The sequence below is a fragment of the Leopardus geoffroyi genome, chromosome B4 (assembly GCF_018350155.1).
Source record: "Leopardus geoffroyi isolate Oge1 chromosome B4, O.geoffroyi_Oge1_pat1.0, whole genome shotgun sequence".
NCBI classification, from domain to species: Eukaryota; Metazoa; Chordata; class Mammalia; order Carnivora; family Felidae; genus Leopardus; species Leopardus geoffroyi.
The window spans coordinates 27,390,409-27,409,953 of NC_059341.1; the positions used below are offsets into that span (position 1 = coordinate 27,390,409).

The window sequence follows — 19,545 nt, forward strand, 5'->3', positions numbered from 1 at the left end:
TCATTTTTCCTTGTTTATGTTTATACGGTATTTGGTAAATTAGGAAACTTCTATCGTCATCACGGAAGGAAATTTAGATGGGTAAGCCTAAAAATAGTAGTGAGGGCTTTGAAGCTAGACAGACCTGTGTGTGAACCTCCAATCTGCACTTACAGGCTCAGGCCCTCAGCCTCAGTGTTCTTGTCTGCAAAATGGAGACATCCGTAGCTACCTTAGGAAGTTTGCTGGGAGCATAAAATGAAATAAAGTGTGCTTTCTCTCTGAACATGTTTGTTCTTACGTTAAATGTTTCATCTGTGTGAATGGTATTTAGATATTCACAGAATGAAAAAAATAAATATTTAAAGTGAGCTCATTTGTCTCTTGTGTCCTGGCCCAGCTGGTGCCAAAAGTCCCCTCCTTCCCTGAGATCTATCCAGGCACCTGCACTGTCCTGATCCCTCTTCCTAGATGAACAAGGTAACGAACCAAAGTAGGGAAGGAAAACATTTCTTAAATGAACTGGCTGGACAATCATACTTACAGGGTGATCTTACAGTGCAGATCTACCTTGAGGTGGATTTCAGTCTTCCTTCCAGAAGCTTCCTTGACCCCTTGAGACTGGGTTAGGGTCCCTTCTGCCTTTTTTTCCTGCTGTCTGTACAGCAGGATAGTAAGATTCTCAAGGGCAAAGTATGTGTCTTCTTCATTATACTTTGAGTGTCTGGTGGTTTCTAAGCACTCAGGAATTGTGCTTCAATGTTTTGGGCTCTCCAAAGTACCACTTACTCTTCTAAGTGACTTGGATGGAGATCGAAATATCCATTCCCAAAAGATGAGATATGTGGGTGATATAAAGCAGGTTTGACCTTGGAAATCAAAAGTCAGATCCCAAGGGATACAAGAGGAATTAGGAAATGGTCTAAACTTCATGGCGAAAATTAACAACTAACATGAAGTCTTTCCATAAGGCAAGTAGTAACCCTTCAGAGACAAACTAGAACCACGGTAGCATGATAAATCCACAATCTTGGATTTACGTGGTGATTTATACTTTTATATATCTTTATTTGGTCCTCAAACAGTCTAGTGGCACGGGCAGATGGGAGCATTGCCATTTCGCAGGTCAGGAAACTGAGGTTTGGTATCGTTAGTGACTTATTCCAGGGGTCATAGCTGGGGCTGGGTGCCAGCGGCATTAGCACTAGGATTAAAAGGATCACCCCTGATCCTTTGTTACTTGAGCCATACCCATACCTTTTGAAGTTGTTAAATCCAATGCTATAATAATTTACATTCATGGCAAATTTTGCTGTGTATTTGTATTTACAGCCACCCTGTGGGTCGGTGGGTGGGTGATCAAGTTAAATACCGTTGATTTAGAATGCTGGGATCTCAGGATCAGAAAGAGACTTTAAAAGGGACAGCTTTTTGTCCAGTTCATTGGATGCCTGTCTCCTCAGCAAGCCAGCTCCTCTAACGGTGGCCGCTGTGACTGACATGTGATGGGGCGCTTGCTACCTCTCGAGGCAGCCCATTCCGTCTTAAGTAGATGAGGATGCTAAAGACAGTAAGCAGAAGGTGATAGGGATTGGAAAACCCATGTAACTGTTCCCAGATCTGTCTCAGGTGGTGTTTAGCATGGGTGGAAATGAGGTGGAGGCCCAGGGGAAGAGTTGGGATGAGAAGGTGAAGAGTGTCAGCCCAAGGAGAGAAGTCCTCGGGGATCGGGTGGTGGCTGGGACTGCCCATTTGGGTTGTAGGGCTTGCGGGTCATGCCCATTCCTCTTTGTTCTCCCGCACGGCTCTAGGCCCGGTGTTCTGAAGCTGGCGTGCGTTGTAATCCTGCTCCGCAGAGGCACCTGGCCTCCGTGAGGCAACACAAGTCCGGAGTTTCCAATAACCAGTATACTTTTGACCTCACACCTGTAAGTTCGAGTTATGGCTCTTACCTTTTGAATCTTTTTGGAAAGAGGTTTATGGGTCGGCCTGGGTCGTCATGCCACTTGAGGGTTTGTTAAACACAATGTCCACGCGGACGTGACCATACCAGACCAACCAGACCATCTCCTTCCCCAGTAGGAAGAGGGGCCGCGTGCGTGTTTGGTGAGGGCCCTCTCCCCTTGCGCACTGGCAGGGGGCTGTGCCGTGGGCGCTGCCTGCCCCCCCTGTGTCCTGCATGGTACACTTGGCTTTTAAAGAGCCTGACACGGTAAGAGAAACTGAGTGTAATCAGACCTACATTCCAGGGCTTACTGTGGTGCCGACTGTATGTGCGACATGAAGCCAGTCAGTGGGGGGGACCCTCCCCGATCTATGGGGACCCTCCCTGATCTAAATGCTACAATGAGATACTTGCACCCCAGGTCTATTTTACATACCAATTCCCTCTCTCATACACGCACATGCAGTTTATCTAGTGAACTCCTAATCATTCTTCAAAACCCAGCTCAAATGTCCCTTTCTCCTTTTGTGCATTCACTCCACAGTTATTTATTGAGAGCAGGCTATGTGCTAGATGCTGGGGGTATAGCACCGCACAGAACAGGGAGCCGCCTTCGTGGCCTTGCCTCTGTGTTCCCGTAGCCCTCTCTGTGTTTGTAATGGGATCACTTTCCCCTGTGGACTGTAGTCCAGTGACTTGCAGTGGAATCCAAGAACACATGCTCGCCTCTCTGGTCCTTCCATTCCTGTGAACGGCCCAAGTGGTACAACCCCTGCGAGCCGTGCAGCAGGAGCGTCAGGAATGGCTTCTGCTACAGTAACCACCAGGGCCTTTCAGCCTTCCATCAGACGTGGGGGCCTCGTGGGAAGTGATCAACTTCCCGAGTTCGATGCTCTCTGCGCTGATGGCCGGGACTTTTCTGCCACTGTAACGGAGCATGTGGTGAGGAGCGAGGACGCGCCCGGTCAGCAGAATTGTGGGATGGGCCCCCGTAAGAATTCCCCCGACAGGAAGCACATGTGTCTCCCTTTCACCTGCACACAGGCCGGCAGGCATTTCCTGGCCATTGTTTGCGGGGGCTGCCACGGCGCCGTTTCCGTCCACCAGAGAAGTGGGGCCGGCTCTGGCCTAGCTCTTGCAGGCCTGGCCCGCGGCCCAACCTCCGGGGCCTCAGGGCTGCTCCCCACTAGCCGGAAGCCACGGGAAAGAAGATTCCCCCGGGTAAAAACAACCACGGCCCCGCCTGTTTTACACCTGTGCTCACAGGTAGGTTCCTTCTGTTCTCCCGTGGTCCTGCTGCCCTGGGCCGGTTGACTTGGGGAAGTTGCCCAAGTAGAATTCATCTACCACGATGGGATTGGGCAGTGGCTCCAGGATGGGAGAGCTGCCCCAGGATTTGTTGGCGAGAAATCTGAGTCTTAAAAATTTCACGTCACAGGGGCGCCTGGGTGGCTCAGTTGGTGAAGTGCCCGACTGGGGCTCAGGTCGTGATCTCGCAGTCCGTGAGTTCGAGCCCCGCGTCGGGCTCAGAGCCTGGAGCCTGCTTCGGATTCTGTGTCTCCCTCTTTCTCTCTGCCCCTTCCCCGCTCATGCTCTCTCTCTCTCTCTCTCTCTCAAAAAAAAGACAAACATAAAAAAAAATTAAAAACAATTTCATGTTGGAAGGGAGAAGTTGGGGATTGTGGAGCGTGCTGGGTGTGTGTGCTTGGCCAGCCGGGCCCGTGGTCTCTCACGATGCGCCCAGAGACCTGGGCTCTGCTCGCAGCAGCCCGGTGTGGCCGCCCCCCAGAGCCCCCAGAGTGCCAGGGTGGATCACAGCTCCGTGCTGATTAGAGATCCGGCTCTGCCCTTTGAGAGCAAAAGGTATGGCGGCAAGATGACAAGTATAATAAGATAAAGCTGGACACTGGCAGTTTCTCATTTTAGAAACTCAACGTGGTAATTGCAGCTTCCGCATCTGTATTTATTTTGCCTTCACTGCTCGTGCCCGTTGTGTGTGGATGCCCGGGGCAAGGGAATGGTGGACACTGTTAGTCATTTCATTGCTTCAATGCTAGTCCAGACGCTTCTGCAAGAGGCAGCCAGCACAGGGTGGGGTCCCCAGGTTTCCCGCCTCATCCTGCAGAGCCCGTGCCACGTGCACCGTCCCCAGTGAGTTAGACGGGGCAGAATTTTAGGGGGAGCGGTCCCCATTCCTTCACGTTCCCAACCGGGGACGAGTTTGGTGGGAGCGAGGGGAGGAGGACGTGTCAGACGCAGCTCCGGGGAGAGTCGGGCACCCCTCACGAACCCTCTCTGTTGTCCCTTCAGGGTGGGTCCTGCCAACGCGACGGTCCCGGCGGCCGAGCTCCCATGAAGCCAGCGCATTATGTACAGCGTAGAGGACCTCCTGATTTCTCATGGATACAAGCCGTCAAGAGGCATCCCGGCGCCACACGACGGTGACCGCGAGGGCCGCCGGCACGCCAGGCCCCGCGCGCGAGCTGGCCAGGGCCTGCTGAATGGGTGCGAGGATGGCCCCGCGGGTCCCCCCCCCAGTAAGCCGTCCCCGGGGAAGGGCCACGTGAGTGCCTCGGAAGACAGCCACCACCTACGGAGAGCCCTCGGGGAGGCCCAGAGCGCTTCTGCTTCTAGAGCTCGTGAGGCGGGGTAAGCTCCCACAAGAGCCCACCGTTTTCTTTTGTCTCGGGGACTTGGCGGCAGGTGTGCAAGACCGATCCTTCAGAGAGAGGTGGGGAAGGGTGAGAGACAGGGGCGCTTCCTTCCATGGGCGGGGGGGGGGGGGGGGGGTGGGGGGCGGGTGCAGGGTTCGCCGCACTGAGCACAGGGCCTGGCCACGGGAGGCCTTCGATGAACAGTGGTCAGCAGGTGAATTCTGTCATGGGAAACCCACGGCATTTTAATACCCACCCTCTGTTTTCCCTTAGAACCTCCTCATGTTGCCTTCGCTAGGAATCGTTTAAAAACCCCGGAGAAGCTAGTTTCTGTCAGGCACACATTCCTAGTGCACCAGGCTTCCTTAGTAATTAGTATGTTTCAATATTGCGTACATTACAGAGTTGGAAGAGGTGTATGTCCCCCTCCGTGTGTGAAGAAGAAAACCTTTCTTCTTGTACATTTGTGTAATTTCGTTGGCTTCCAACCCATCTTTCCCTTGCACACGCTGGCCCTAATGTGGGTGTCCCATCTGAATACAGCTGCAATCTGTGGGTGTTTTCCTACAACAAAGAAGAGGGCGGGTTGCCTGGGGGGCCAAGGGGGGGGGGTAAAAAAGAGGGAATTTGGGCGGCTTGCCACAGAGCCGCATGAGAGGGGAGCCCTGTAGCCCTCATGCACCTAGAGGAGTTTCCACCTCATGCACCTAGGGTTTCCACCTAGAGGAGACCCTTGTCATCACTTCATAAAAGTGCGTTTGTCTCCAGGGCTGCGTTAGGACCAGGCTCAGACTGGAGGAGGAGGGTTCTGCCTCTGTAGAGCAGGTTATGTAATTGTGCATAACTGGCAAGAAAGGGACCAAAGCAACCAGTGGAAGCAGAGGCCTATCTTCAAGGGAAACAAACAAAAAGCCAAGCAAACTTAAAAGGGGAGTGAGTTCAGTCTAAAGGGAAAGAAGCAGGCTTCCATGGTGAAAACTCACCTTTTCCCAGAAAGGATTTTCCATGTTGGTTGACGGCTTTCAGGTGAAGAAGGGAGAGGGTTCATTCTTAAAATTTAGAGCGTTCAGCCCCGTCGTTATCGAGTAAAAGCAAAGGTGATTGCCTTCCACGTGCGCGGTGCGGTGAAAGCAGGCTTATGTTGCCACGTCAGAACCATTTCTCTGGCCAGGGGCAAGGGTTAGTGGCCAGGTTCAGGACGACACCCACAATGGAAAGGGACGTAAAACTGCTTTTATTTAACCTTGCCCTTCAGACTCACACTTGTGTCCACTACTGTCTTGGGCCTATGTCTCTTTTTGGCCACGTTCCCTGAAAAACACGCCCGCCCTGGATTTTGGAAGAGGCTGCTTTCGGATGAGTTGGCTGAGAATTAGAGAATTAGTGTAATTACCACTACACAAACTTGTGCTGGACTTTGTCCTGCCCTCTGTTGCTTCTAGCTCTGTGCTGAGTATATCTGTACCTTCCACCTTGGATTTCGGGGCCCTGAGGCTGTACCTTGTCTCCCCTTCTTGTGTGTTTCCTACAGAGTTTGTTATGGTTGCTGGATACACAGTGTGTTTAATATGTGCTCGTGGATTCAGTTCTTTCTTCCACTGTTGAGGGGCAGAAGTCCTCAACTTGTAATGAGGTAAAGACTGGGGCAGTGGGAACCCTACAAATGGCCCTTGGAGGCTGTGTGGGGGCTCCCTCAATCTCAGAGGGCTGGATCAGAGATCAGAGTTGGGTCCCACAGTGGGAGGCAGTAAAATCCCCTCTAGAATGCTGTGTGGGCCACGTGGCCCCCACGCTCGTCTACAACTTGCTCAGGACTTTCTAGCCCCTTTGTGCTAACAGGTTTTTGGCGACCCCAGGCACTCACAGCCCAGCCCCTAGGTAGGTAGGCATAATCGGATCTGTAGGCAGTCTTTCTTTCTGTCATGAAAAGTGCTCAGTTCAGTGGCTTCGTGTAGCACTGGGATGTCTTCATACAGACGACCGTGTTCTCGGCAGATCTGGCCATGTCCCCCCAGTTCTGAGGGGGGCTGATTACCTTCTGAGATGTACCTTAGCTGTCAGACTGAAGGTTGCCTTGTCGGGTAAAAACAGAATATGCATACGTGTTCGCAGAAATCCATGCCAGTGCCCAAAGCCTCCGAGACCAGCTGCAAGCCTTCCTGGGTTGAAGTGAAAAGATGTTTTCTTTCTTTAGTAGCTTATAGAGACCTGAAAACAGGAGGCAAACAGAAAAGCAAACAGAAAGGTAGGCAGGAGAATGTGTTTTCAGGAGAAAAAAAAAAAGTGCCTTGAGAGGAAATAAAGAGGTGCTAATCGTTAAAGCCTGAAAACTGAAGAAAAAGCAAACCCAACGATACTTTGGCTTCTGTGAACTCTGAATCTGGATGAGCAAATGGTGCTTTGCCAAATCCTAGCCTCCAGGCTGCCGACCAGGGCAGCTGTGGTCCTGCTGCGTGCCCGTCCCACACGGCGACTCTTCTGGGCTGGGCTCCAGGTCTGGAGGGGCAGGGGGGCCCGGGAAGGGCAGGTGGGGCCCCCAACTCCACGCCATCAGGGTGGCTGGGAAGCATCACGAGGGTACCCTCTTGCACTCTCTTAGGAGGGTTGAGGTTTGCCTTAGAGAGTATCCTCCCCACCCCAGGCCAGTCCTCAGGGCCCCATGGACTTCCCAAAGAAGGCGGTGGTCAAAGTGGTTTCCAAGGCCACGGGGGCCAAAAGAAGCCTGGTTTGTTTTATTCTGTTAGGAGAGCACGTTAGCAGAGTCATATTTTATAGCCAAAGGACATGAAGCCCAGAGGTCCTCGGTGACTCTGTAAGGGCCACTCGGAAGGAAGCCTGGCTTGGGCCCCAGGCTCCGGGCTGCCAGGCAGGCCAGCGTCTGCGGCTCCATAGCGGTGTCGGGCCCGGATCAGCTCTCCCCAGGTGGGGCCTGTCCCTGCTTGAGAGGGGCCTGCATTTCTCCAAGCTCCTTTCACAGCTGCCTTGTGGCGGACCGTCCTCTCTCACTTCCTTGTCCTCCGCCCTCTCTACGGGCACGAGGGGATGTGCGGTGGCTCCCAGGGCACAGGTGTGTCCCTTTCCTGTCTGGGGAGCTGCCTAAGGAATGCATCCTGTCGTGTCTAATCTAATCTAATCTAATCTAATCACCTAGATCAGATACGTGTGCACAACAGTGGCTTCTCTCTGTGATATTGTCTGTCATCTGGGGTGTGGCTTAAACATCAAGACTGCCTTGGGAGCACAACCGTGCTTCTTCCTTTCCCTCGCGAATGAACATCATCTTACAACAGAGTTTCTTATGTAAGGGCTGGTTATAGCCAGTAAAATGAAGAAAAAAGAAAAAAAAGGAAAACCACAAATATGGAGCCTTGACTAGATTTCCAAACATGCAGGATGCATGTTTCCCAACTTGGCCGAAGAGGCTGTGCTTTGAGCTTGCACTGTTACCACAGCAAGTGACACGGAGATCCCGACACGGGCAGAGCATGACAGTGGTGTCACGTGGGGAGCTAAAGGAGCCGCTGGCTTGCTGAGAAGCTCTTGTACTCAGGTGGTGCAGACGGGCCCAAGAGTCACTTCCTGCTGGTACACACGTATCCGAATTAGTGAGGAGAGAGCTCCCTTCCAAAGCTACGTGCAGGGTGTTGCACTGGGTCCTTGACCCCCTTCGCCTGCAGCGTCACCCCCCATCTCCGTATGGCCCTGCAGGCCTCCTTCTCCACGCCTCACCTGCCTGCCCTGTGCCTTCTCGTGCTTTCAGGGTGCCAAGCGCGTGGGGCCACCGTGTGTTCCCCAGCACTAAGCGCTGCCTAGAAGCACCCGGGGCCCTCCTCCCACTCCCCTTGGAAGCCCCACCCATCAGTTTGGTGGCTTCTTCAGCTCTCCCAGTCGGAATAACTGGCTCCCCGGTGCTCCTCCCAGGGTTGCCACCAGCTTCCTGAAAGCTGACCCCATTTCTGATTCACCTCTGGTTTTGCTAAAGCCTATTAAGGAACTTTGCACTTATTAAAACACTCAGAAAAACTTCTTTTGATAAATTGGATGAAACCTAGTGCTTTCCACGCCAAGGCAGTCGTGGAAGTGCTGAGCATTTCGGAACATTGGGATAAAGCGGGATGGGAAACGGAGGAGGTTTTTCCAGCGGGAGGACCTGTGTGAGGCTGGGGGTGGGGAGGAAGGTTCCACTGTGACAGGGAGGGGCGCTGGCTTTCCGCGCCGGGCAGCTGAGGTAGCAGTTTTGACGGCTTTGTCCACATGCCAACTCCTGGGGGATGAACAGGGAGGGAGGGAGAAGGAAATGCGAGTCACAGACTCGGCCAAACTCCCACTAGGCCGAACGGCCTCGGTGGTAAAATTCCTCTCCTTTGTAGATTCTGTGGGTGCAAGAATCTACAATCTAGCCCACTTGAATGAGACGGGTCAAGTCTTCGTGAGGCCGTACTGGGGCGGCTCGGGGCCCACCACAGGGAGGAAATGGAGCCTGGCTGGGCCTCGCCGAGGTGGGAATGAGAAAACTAGGAGCCAAGGCTGGTAGTCAGGTGACTTCTCTCAGGGTTGTGAGTTGTTCCCCTGGGGGGCGCTTTCACGCTGGGTCCCACCTTGTCTCCTGTCTCTGCATCTCCCCGCGCTTCTGCTCCGTCCTTTGCAGACCGGACTCTTCCCTTCACTGACGGTCCCTGCTTTCCAGTAACTGGCTCACAGTGACTTTGTTCTGCTCTTGCCTCTACGTGATGGTTTAGCTCCAGACGGCCCTGGTGACTGCCACCCATGTCTCTTACGTTTTTGAGACAAGGAATCAGTAGTTGGGCTTTGGGCTTGGTTGGCACATCTCAGCCCTGTCCCATCAATGGGGACAGGGAGCAGGGGCTGATTAGGGGAAGGCAGGGTGGACGGGGAGGAGGGGATGACCAGATGTGGATGTCTGACCTTTACCTGCCCTCGATGAAGGGGCTACGGATGAGGGAGGTGAGTGCTGACTGTGTACCCCAAACCTGTTCTCTCTTCACAGGCCATTCATTTAGTAACTCTAGAGATTTGGCATTTCCCCCTTAAGTCGGGTACTCCAGAGACCTTCCCCTGATGCTAAACCACTCCTGAGTGGTCTCAGTTGGCAGATTGTGACGATGGAGATGCCACAGGCTTTGCACGGACGTCACTCCCGTGGTGCAGGAAGAACCTCACAGGCAGCGTCAGGTGTCCCTGCAGGACTGATAGGTTCATAGCTGGAAAACCAGGAATGTCCTAAAACTGCACAGTCAGCATTCCACTTATCAAATGACTTGGTGCCAGATTTTTCTTGTATCCTAATATTTGCCGCCTAACCAACGACAGATACTTCTCGAGCTCATCCTATGCGGCATCTCTGTCCTCCCTCTGGCGATATGGAAAGGATGCTTCTGAGAGCTTACGTTTACATCCGTGTTCAGAGACCATAAAGAGAAGTATTCTCTAGTTCGTCAGTTTGCACGCACTTTAGCTATTGGTGCACCTACTGTGTTGTTCCAAGCCTCGCTTGCCAACACACGCACACGCGTGCACACACCCGGGCACAGACACGCGCACGCACGCCCGCACCTGCCAAGATTAAGGAGAGAATAGAGGAAGTGGGCACGGGAGAAAAGCTAGCCGTTATCTATACGTGGAGGAAACTGCGTGCTTAAAATGTAAGTAGCCATAATTGAATAATACTTAGCTACCTTTAAAATATGTAAAAGACTGTTATCAGGCATTCACGGTTTCCTTACTGTGTTTCCTCTGAGAGACTATAATCAGAGGAAGCTGTAAAATAACTTAACGTAGCAGAAGTTTGGATCTGAAAGTCATACCATAATAGGTTCTTCTCTGCTCGGCCCCAGGAATTCTGATAAAGATGTTTGTCAGTTAACCCTGAGAATAACTTGTAATTCTCTCTTGTCATCAGCGGCAGTCATAACCGTGTAGAGACACAGCAATCTAGAAGAGCCTCTGATGTGGCGGTCGGGGGCCTCATCTCGGGAGGTTTATATTTGATTAGCAAACGTCCGTTCTAGATGGTGCTCCCGGGTATGGCAAACAGTCACTTTTCAGAGGCTTTCTAAGCTGCTGTTCCAGACATATCCTGCTTATAATGGTTTCCCAAGAAGGAATGCTTCAAGTTTAACGTCTGTTTCTATATCTCTCTTTGTCTTTATGAAATTACATTTCCACAAACGTTATTTGTCTTTTAGCTGCTTGCTTCGCATCCTAATTATTAGGTGTTGTTGTTTTGACCTCTTCACAGAGAAAAGTGCCAGCTGTTTGAGCTGGTGAGCTCATGAACACACGTGAAGAGGCAGACCCCTGGTTTTTCCCATGGTCTTTTCAAGAACAAACCCTTCTTCTGGGGTGCTTTGTTCTTGTCGTTAGGCAGTGCAACCTTTCGGAAGTGCCTGGAGCCGGCCCCCTCTCCTGCACACACTCTCAGGGTGCTTTCCCGTCCGCAGTTCTTCCCAATAAAAAGCAGGAGAGGAGACTTGTGGAAGAACAGAGACGAGGATGAGGAGGTGCCTCTAGAAGAAATGGGAAGACTCCAGAAGCACAGTCTAGAACTTCATTTGTCTTGGTAGCTGGGCCTCCATCGAGAGAATTGTGAGTTGCGTTTCTTCGTCAGGTGGAGAACCGGGCTCGTAAGGAAGCCAGGACGTTTCCAAGTGAGAGGCACTGGATGGTAAGGATGTGAAACCTGGGTCCAAGAAAGCACTGCAGTTGGGTCTTCGGTTCTGGTTCACTTTGTTTCAGAGATGATGATGCCTCTGAGTTCTTGACGAAGAACAAAGAGCCTTAGACCAGAGTCTAGCTGAGGTACTGACAAGTACTTGATGTACATGACTGTGGGATCAGTGTCCTTATCTGTCTACACAGAGAGCCGACTGCTTCCTCCTAGCTCCTTCTGGCTCCGGTTTACCTTCCTTGGTGGCTGCCTCCCTCACTCTTCACTGTCGTAAGCTTCGCTTCTGAGGCACAGAGTGCTCCATAGACCCCCACGTGAGCGTGGGGGTGCCGACAGACTCGTGAAAGGGAAGTGAGGAACTCGGAGTGGTTTGTTTCGTTTCATTATCGATGGCGGCAGTGTGTGGATTGCGCTAGCGAAGACATTTTACCTTGGTGAAAGAATAACCCTGTTAAAGAGAAAATAGGAAAATACTGAGACAGTCTGCTTCACCTATTGGAGTTATGTGCAAAAAAAGGGATCAGAGCTTGCTTTTCCTGCTTTGTTGTAATAAACTAAATATTGGTTTTGTTCGACATCATCATTGTGGAAACGGGTGTAGCTTCTTCCTTAGAGACCAGCCATCACCGGAGGGGCAGAGTCTTGTTATGACAGTCAGCTATATCATTATTTCCTGTTATTGTGAAGGCCCATTGATTACAACTTCAAAAAAGACAATACGGGCCGAAAATAATCATCGCATAAGACAAACACTCAGTTCTTTCTCTCTTTCCTTTGTGCCCCTTACCTCCTTCCTTGATGTGAGGAAAAGAATTTCAAAATTATCTACTCTGCTGAGAATTTATTTTAATTGGGTTAATAATAGTAGTGATTGTTTAAAAAAAAAAAACCAAGGGCTTATTGTGTGTCAGGCACTCTGCTAAACAGTTTAAATGCATTATCTCATTAAGCCCTCCCAACAAACCCAAAAAGGAAGGAACTACTCCCGTCCCTTGAGTATAAATGAAGAATGAGAGGCAAAAGCCAAGTGAAGTATCTTGCCGAAGACTCTGATTGGAAAGCCCGCGCCCGGGCCGGGGGCTCACGCTCCCTGGCGGCTTGCCTCACTCTCCCCATTGGCATACTGAGAAGTCCAAAGCCACCGACGCTCCCGTCAGCCCTGTCGACTCCGAGTAGCCCTCCCTGGGGGGCAGGCACAGGTACACTGGGCTCCCTCCGGCCTGATTGCAGGCCCCATCTCTTTCCCCTCTGCTCTGCCTAAGCCCTGTCTTCCGGAAGCTCAGACATTCATCAGAAGGTGATTAGGAACCAGCAGTAAATGCAGCCTACGATTCTTGTTGAGATTGAATTTTTGCTAAATAGTGATATGCATCCATAGTGTTTCCAGAACAGCCTCGTCTTTCCTGACTGATCTTTACGGTAACCTTCGTAGGTTAGGCTTAATCTTCTCCTGACTCCTATTTCCCCTTTCCAAAATTACCTTTTTATTACCCTGTGTCAGAGGGTTACTTACCCAGTATAGTGTATCGAATATACCAAGGCACACTGAAAAATAAAATTGCAGGCTTCCGGGCCCAGAGAGCATTAAGAGCAAATTCTGTAGCAGCAGATGGCTGACCCTCTCACGGAAACATGGCAAACATCTCACACGGGGCTGGTGAATATGAGTCACTCTGAAGAGATGCCCCAATGCCTCTGCCAATCTCCAAGAGAAGAGCTTCTCCCTTGAGGAGTATGAGGCTCCTTAAATGACCCGTTCCACCTTTATGCTCAGACTGTGCATTTGGACTAGGGCATGGCTTTTGAAGGAACAGAATTGGCACAGCTGTCCCCTGGTCCAGGACATGCCCACTGGTGTGGGAAGGCGGTCGGCCATACTGGCATCTGCTAGGCCAGCGGGCGGGCTTGCTAACTGGAAGAAATCACTGGACCAGGAGACCACTTAGGTGGAACCTCCCACCCTCCATGCAGGCCTCCGAGGGAAGCCCAGTTGGCTAGACTTTGGGGGCTGCTCACGGGGAACCAGGTTCGGGATTTTGTTCATGGAGGAGGGAGGACATCTCTCCCATGCCCTCCCGTATCGACACAGAGCTAGGCTGTAGTGTGCCTGGATGGTAACAAGTTGGTACAGCTGAGGACCGTGGAGTCAGAAGATTATCCTGGAACGTGTGAAACCATGGTTGAAAGTCATGTCAGAGGGGCGACCTGGTGGTTCGGTTGCTTAAGCGTCCAACTCTTGATTTTGGCTCAGGTCATGATCTCACGGTCTGTGAGTTCGAGCTCCGTGTCGGGCACTGTGCTGGCATCCTGGAGCCTGCTTGGGATTCTCTTTCTTGCTCTCTCTCTGCCCCTCCCCAACTTGTGTGCATGCTCTCTCTCTCTCTCTCTCTCTCTCTCAAAATGAATAAATAAACTTACAACAAGTCATGTCAAATATTGCCATTCTATGTAGGCTTTTACTTTTTTTAAAAGAAGGACAGTATTTTCTGTTGTGGTTGAAAAGGAGTCCTGAGAGCACTAATAGAAATGTCTCCGGAGGTTTTTCATCATTAGCTTTTATTACTTCAGTGAATGGGTTTGCCTGTTTTCCTTTAGACATGTTGTTTTTCACATGTTCACATTTCAGATATGTCCCAAGCAGTTTCTTATCAGTTGTTTCGTTGCTATCATGTCTCTTTTCTGTGATAAGGCATGGAGCTCTTAGCAAGTGTAACTTCTGTCTCACCTCGGTCCTGTTTTCCCAGGGGCTCTGTATAAAGACCCTGCTTGTCTCGTTGAACTTGTCCACACAATTTATTTGAGCTCTCACATTCCTCTTTGTTTTTCTTATCTTTTTCCCACCCTGTATTAATGTGTTCAGCATGTTTTTGTAAAACGTCCCATTGTTAACTTTTTTAAGATGTAAATTATTAGGTCTCATTTTTTTAAAAAGACAAATTTGATCTCATCTTATTTCCTCAAAGGTATTAGAAAACATATTCTTGGCCTTGAAGCCATGTGAGGGAGGACACAATTGAGCCAGGAATGGACATCATGCATGGTAGCCAGTAGATATCCAGGCTGATAACTTGTCCGAGGGAGAAATTTACAAAACTGCCACCATGTGGGGTCCACTCATGCCTGTCAGACTCAGGCTTATACTGGGTACAGAATAGATGTTTGTTAAATAAGGTCTTTAGCACTATATCATATGGCTTAATTTTAAAACAGATTATTTAAGGGGCACCTGGGTGGGTCCGTCTGTTAAGCATCCAACTTCAGCTCAGGTCATGATCTTGCAGTCTGTGAGTTTGAGCCCCACATCGGGCTCTGTGCTGACAGCTCCGAGCCTGGAGCCTGCTTCGGATTCTGTGTCTCCCTCTGTCTCTCTGCCCCACCCCCGCCCCCCCAAAAAATAAGCAATTAAAAAAACAGATTATATAAGATTTCCCAAATGATCTGTGTTTACCTTAAATTGGGATTTTGGTGTATTGTACAAAGGAAGAAAGGTTAATCCAGAATGCTTAGCCATTTGGGTTAGTCAGGGCAGATCTGACAAAGGTTATAGAGTGTAACCTTTTTAGGTGGGCAGGGAAGAAAACAGACTGCGTTACTTGTGTAGGCAGTTAGGGTCTGATTATATTCTTGCCCTATTTATGTCATTTTTTATTTGTCTTCTGATGGTGCTCGTGGCACTTACATAGACAAATAGCACCTCGGGAGTCCAGCTACCTCTTGGCACTTAAGCACGCCACATGTTTACTGAGAAACCAGAATTTCCATTGGGAAAATGGGCAAAAGCGACACTGTGGATTTTTCCCCTAAAGTCGGTGTCCCGGCAACATGTTTATGGGACCGTAAGGATCATGTGTGAGTGGTGCTGATTAAAGCCATTAAAGCCGTGTGGTATCCACTCCCCGTCAGCCGAGGAATCAAGGCAGGAGAGGGGATTCTGAAGCAAGGCATCAGCCACACACGTCAATTATTCGTTTTACTCTCTCTTAATCGGGGCTGTGACAACTGTCACCCCAGAAGCGGTTCATCCCCTAGCGTTTCTCGGCACATCTGTGATGGACGGGCGGTCATGGAGGAGTTCGTAAGGGAAGGGCCCGTGGCCTCTGGGGTTCAGGAGGGGGGTTCCTTGGCTCGCCAGGGTGGGGGCAGGAGATGTGCACGCAGGGCTGAGGGTGGTGGCTTCCACGGGAACCACCCTTATGGAACCCGACCCGAGAGGGGTTCTGTTACGCACTCAAAGCCCGAGGGCTCAAAACGTGATTTTGATAACCACGAAAGCCACGAAGATGTTGACCTTCAGCCACGCCCAGGGTTAACACAGCTGTCACTACGTGTAAGAAGGAAACGCAGAAGCACTTAGGCTGCTCAGTGGCAAATGCTTTACCTCAAATTGATCTGAAATCTCTCCTACTTTTTCAACCCTTTCATTCAGTGGCTGCTTCAAAAGTTATGTGGGAGTGGGAGTGGGGGCAGGACTTGAAGAGCAACCCTCGCTTACTAAGGCAAGGAAGTAATTCCAAGACACTACTGCTACTACTATTAATAATGATGGCATGCCTTGGAGATATTTTGGGTTGGGTTATGAATTTTTTGGTTTTCTGATGCATATTAAAGCAACGTGTACACCATACTATAGTCCATTAAGTGTGCAACAGTGTTACATTTGAAAAAGCAGAGTATATACCTTAATTTAAAATATTACTAGGGGCGCCTGGGTGGATCAGTCGGTCGAGCGTCCAAGTTTTGATTTGGGCTCAGGTCAAGTTCCCAGGGTCGTGGGCCTGAGCCCCGTGTCAGGCTCTGTGCTGAGCATGGAATCCACTTAAGATTCTCTCTCTTTCCGCCTCTACCCCACTCATGCTCTCTCTCCACAATAAAAAAAAAGCAAAAAAACATATTGCTGAGTCGGGGTGCCTGGCTGGCTCTGTCAGTAGAACATACAACTTAAAAAAATTTTTTTTTTAATGTTTATTTCTGAGAGAGAAAGAGTGCAAGGAAGGAGGGGCAGAGATATATGGAGACACAGAAGCCGAAGCAGGCTCCAGGCTCTGAGCTGTCAGCACAGATCCCAACATGGGGCTCGAACTCATGAACCACGAGATCATGACCTGAGCCAAATTCAGACGTCCAACCGACTGAGCCACCCAGGCACCCCAGCACATGTAACTTTTTATCTCAGGGTTGTGAGCTCGAGCCTCATGTTGGGTGTAGAGATTACTTAAAAAAAAAAAATCAAATAAAGCATTAAAATATTGCTGAAAATGCTGACCATCATCTGAGCTTTCAGTGAATCGTCCTTTTGCTGGTGGAGGGTCTTGCCTCGAGGTTGATGGCTGCTGACTGATCAGGGCACTGGCTGCTGAAGGCAGGGGTGGCTGTAGTTTCTAGAAATAAGACAACAGTGAAGTTTGCCACATTATTGACTCTTTCTTTCGCAATTGGTCTGTAAGATGCAATACTGTTTGATAGCACTCGACCCACAGTGGAACTTCTTTCGCTGTTGGACTGAATCCGCCCAGACCCTGCCTCTGCCTTATCAGCTGAGTTTATGGCATATTCTCCATGTTTTGCTGTCATTTCAACAGTCTTCACCAGGAGTAGACCCCATCTCGGGAAACCACTTTCTCTACTCATCCATAGGAAGCAACTTCTCATCCATTGAGCTTTGATCACAAGGTGGCAGCAATTCAGCCCCATCTTCAGGCTTCGCTTGTAATTCCAGTTCTCCTGTTTCCAGCCCAACTGCAGGGACTTCCTCTACTCAAGGCTTGAATGCTCAATTTGTAAAAAAAAACAAAAAAAACAAAAAAAAAAAACGTAGTATCTGTGAAGCACGATAAAGCGAGGTATGCCTGTGATCGTAATGATGGATGTTTACTATGCATTTACCATCCGTATTTACCATCCTGGCTCCCGCAGAGCGGCAGCCTCCTCCTGTGTGTTGGGAGTGGTCCCCCTTCAGCCAGTCCCCACCGTTGTCCCCTCCAAGGCCTTCCCCTGCTGTCGCCCGGACTCCTCCCTGTTCACACCGTCCTCTCTCTACCACCTGTCGGCTGCAAAGTGGGCTGTGTTGTAGAAGTCGTTTGGAACCACAAATGACACCTAAGCACATGGAAAAAAAAAAGGTAACCTCACAAGTAATCAAGGAAATGCAAATTAAAACCAATCAGGAGTTACTTTCACTTCTATAATAAGGAAACAAATTGACTGGAAAAACCAGAGATGGAAAAAATCAGCAAGACTGGTGCCCTGCACTGCAGGTGGGAGAGTAAATTGGAACGGAGGGCAGATCTGACGATATAGATAACATAATGCTCCCAACCCACTAATTCCTTTTCTAAGGATTTATTCTACATAACCTGAGACACGCTCAGTGTTTGTGAATGACAGTGTTTCTCAAAGCGTTTAGAATATAATCTATGTAGATGCCCAGCAGTGGTTAAGTGAGTCATGTGCATATGACACAATACTCTTCAACTGTTAAAATTATGCACTTGAGGAATTTTTCATTACATTAGGAGAAGTAAAACGGAGTGGCTAACTGAATGGGCTTCATGGAGGGTCACACTTCCTGGGTTTGAATCTTTCCCTGTTACTTACAAGCTGTACCACTTGAGAGAGCCGTCAAAAGCTCTCTGTGCCTCGGTTTCCTTATCTGTAAAAGGGAGAGAGAACAGTGGTTATAAAATTTAAAGGAAATAATTCGTCACACAGGGCCAGACACAGCGGAAGCGCCCAAGTGCATGTTAATGTTACATTACTTCTGTACCTCAGTTTCCTCCTCTGTCGATGGGAATGACATCAGTTCCTATCTCCCGAGGGGTGCGGGTGCGCAAATGTACTGAAAGCACTAAGCATGGACTGAGCACAGAGTAACCACCACGCAAGTGACAGCTGCTGTTTGCACTGTGAGTGCAGGGAAACGTTCACAGAAAACCAGATCCCTCGTAGAGAACCAAGACTACTTGAGAACCCACATCATCACCCACGCAAAGACTGGAAGATATACATCAAGATAACTATCTCTGGGGGGAAAGATTCCATGGCGGTTTTGTTTTTTGTTCTTTCCTCTATTTTTCTGAATTTTCAACAACAGCTACATATTACTTTTATAATTTACAAAACGAATAGCAGTTTTGGAGCTGGAACATTGTCCGTGTAGCCCATGGTTAATCAGAGTAGGGGAGTGTGCCAAAGCTTCCTTCCAGTTGATGGTTTTTCTGTGTTAGGGTCCTGGTCTCTGGTCACTTGTACACAGAGCTGACTGTCGTAGACAGTGTAACAGTTGTTCGGATTTTGTTTTCTCCAGCTGCATTAGAGCAGTGATTCCAAACTCTGGCTGATGCTACTAGAATCGCTTGAGGAGATTTTGAAATATACTGGTGGCTGCTGGCTGGTCTGATTAGATCAAGATATTCGGGGGGGTGGGCCTTAGGCATTAGCATTTCGCAAAGGCTCTCGAGGACATTTCTGCTGTGCAGCCTGGTGATGGGGGGCGACCTAGAAGTAGGCTGGCGTTTGCCACACCCTGTCCCACCTGGCAGGGGCTTCTGCCACATGGACAGAGCTCCCCTTCTTCTGGTCAGAGTCGGCCCGAGCCGTATTCCCACATCACCTAAGTTAAGACTCCCCTGGAGGGCTCATTACAAAAATGTGGGCACCTGGACCCTAATCCAGACCTACTGAATCTGAACTTTGACAGGAGTGACGTGGTCGTGTGTGTATTTACTGAGCCCACTGGGTGATTCTTGCCATCGGGGAAGTGTGGGAACCCGGCTAAAGTCCTCGTTCCATCTGAGCTGCACACTGGGAATATCAGGGGTGCCTAGAAACACGCCGATGCTGGGTGTCCCTCCTGCCTCCACAATTATGACGCAGTGGAGCTGGGACACTGTCTGGGCCTCGGGACTTGTGAAGTCATGGTTCCCAACAACTAGCAGTGATGGTTCTCATAGTGGGGTGCTGGGACCCCATCGCTTGGGCACATGTTAGAAATGCACGTTGGGGAGGGGCACCTGAGTGGCTCAGTCAGTTAAGCGTCCGTTTCTTGATTTTGGCTCGGGTCATGATCTCACGGTTTGTGGGATCGAGCCCCACGTTGAGCTCTGCACTGACAGCACGGAGCCTGCTTGGGATTCTCTCTCCCCTCCACTCTCTCTGTGCCCCCAACCTCAAAAAAAAAAAAAAAAAAAAATCAAAACTTAAAAAAAAAAAGAAATGCAAATTGTAGAGCCCCCACCCCCCCACCCAAAGCTGCTGAAGCAGAAACTGGGGATAGGACACAG

The 19,545-nt window shown here is 50.0% G+C and overlaps 1 protein-coding gene across 4 annotated transcripts in view; it reads left to right on the plus strand.

Annotated features, from left to right (window-relative positions):
- JCAD (junctional cadherin 5 associated) overlaps positions 1–19,545 on the plus strand; it is an 83,444-nt gene that overhangs the window by 48,797 nt on the left and 15,102 nt on the right. For 2 of the 4 annotated variants that reach the window (XM_045466523.1, XM_045466522.1), the window contains one exon: positions 4,235–4,573. In XM_045466523.1, coding sequence (XP_045322479.1) covers positions 4,293–4,573 — 281 coding nt within the window. In that variant the 5' untranslated portion in view covers positions 4,235–4,292. Of the gene's footprint in view, positions 1–4,234; positions 4,656–12,312; positions 12,466–19,545 lie in introns of those variants that run through there. The other 2 variants (XM_045466525.1, XM_045466524.1) reach the window with 2 other exon arrangements.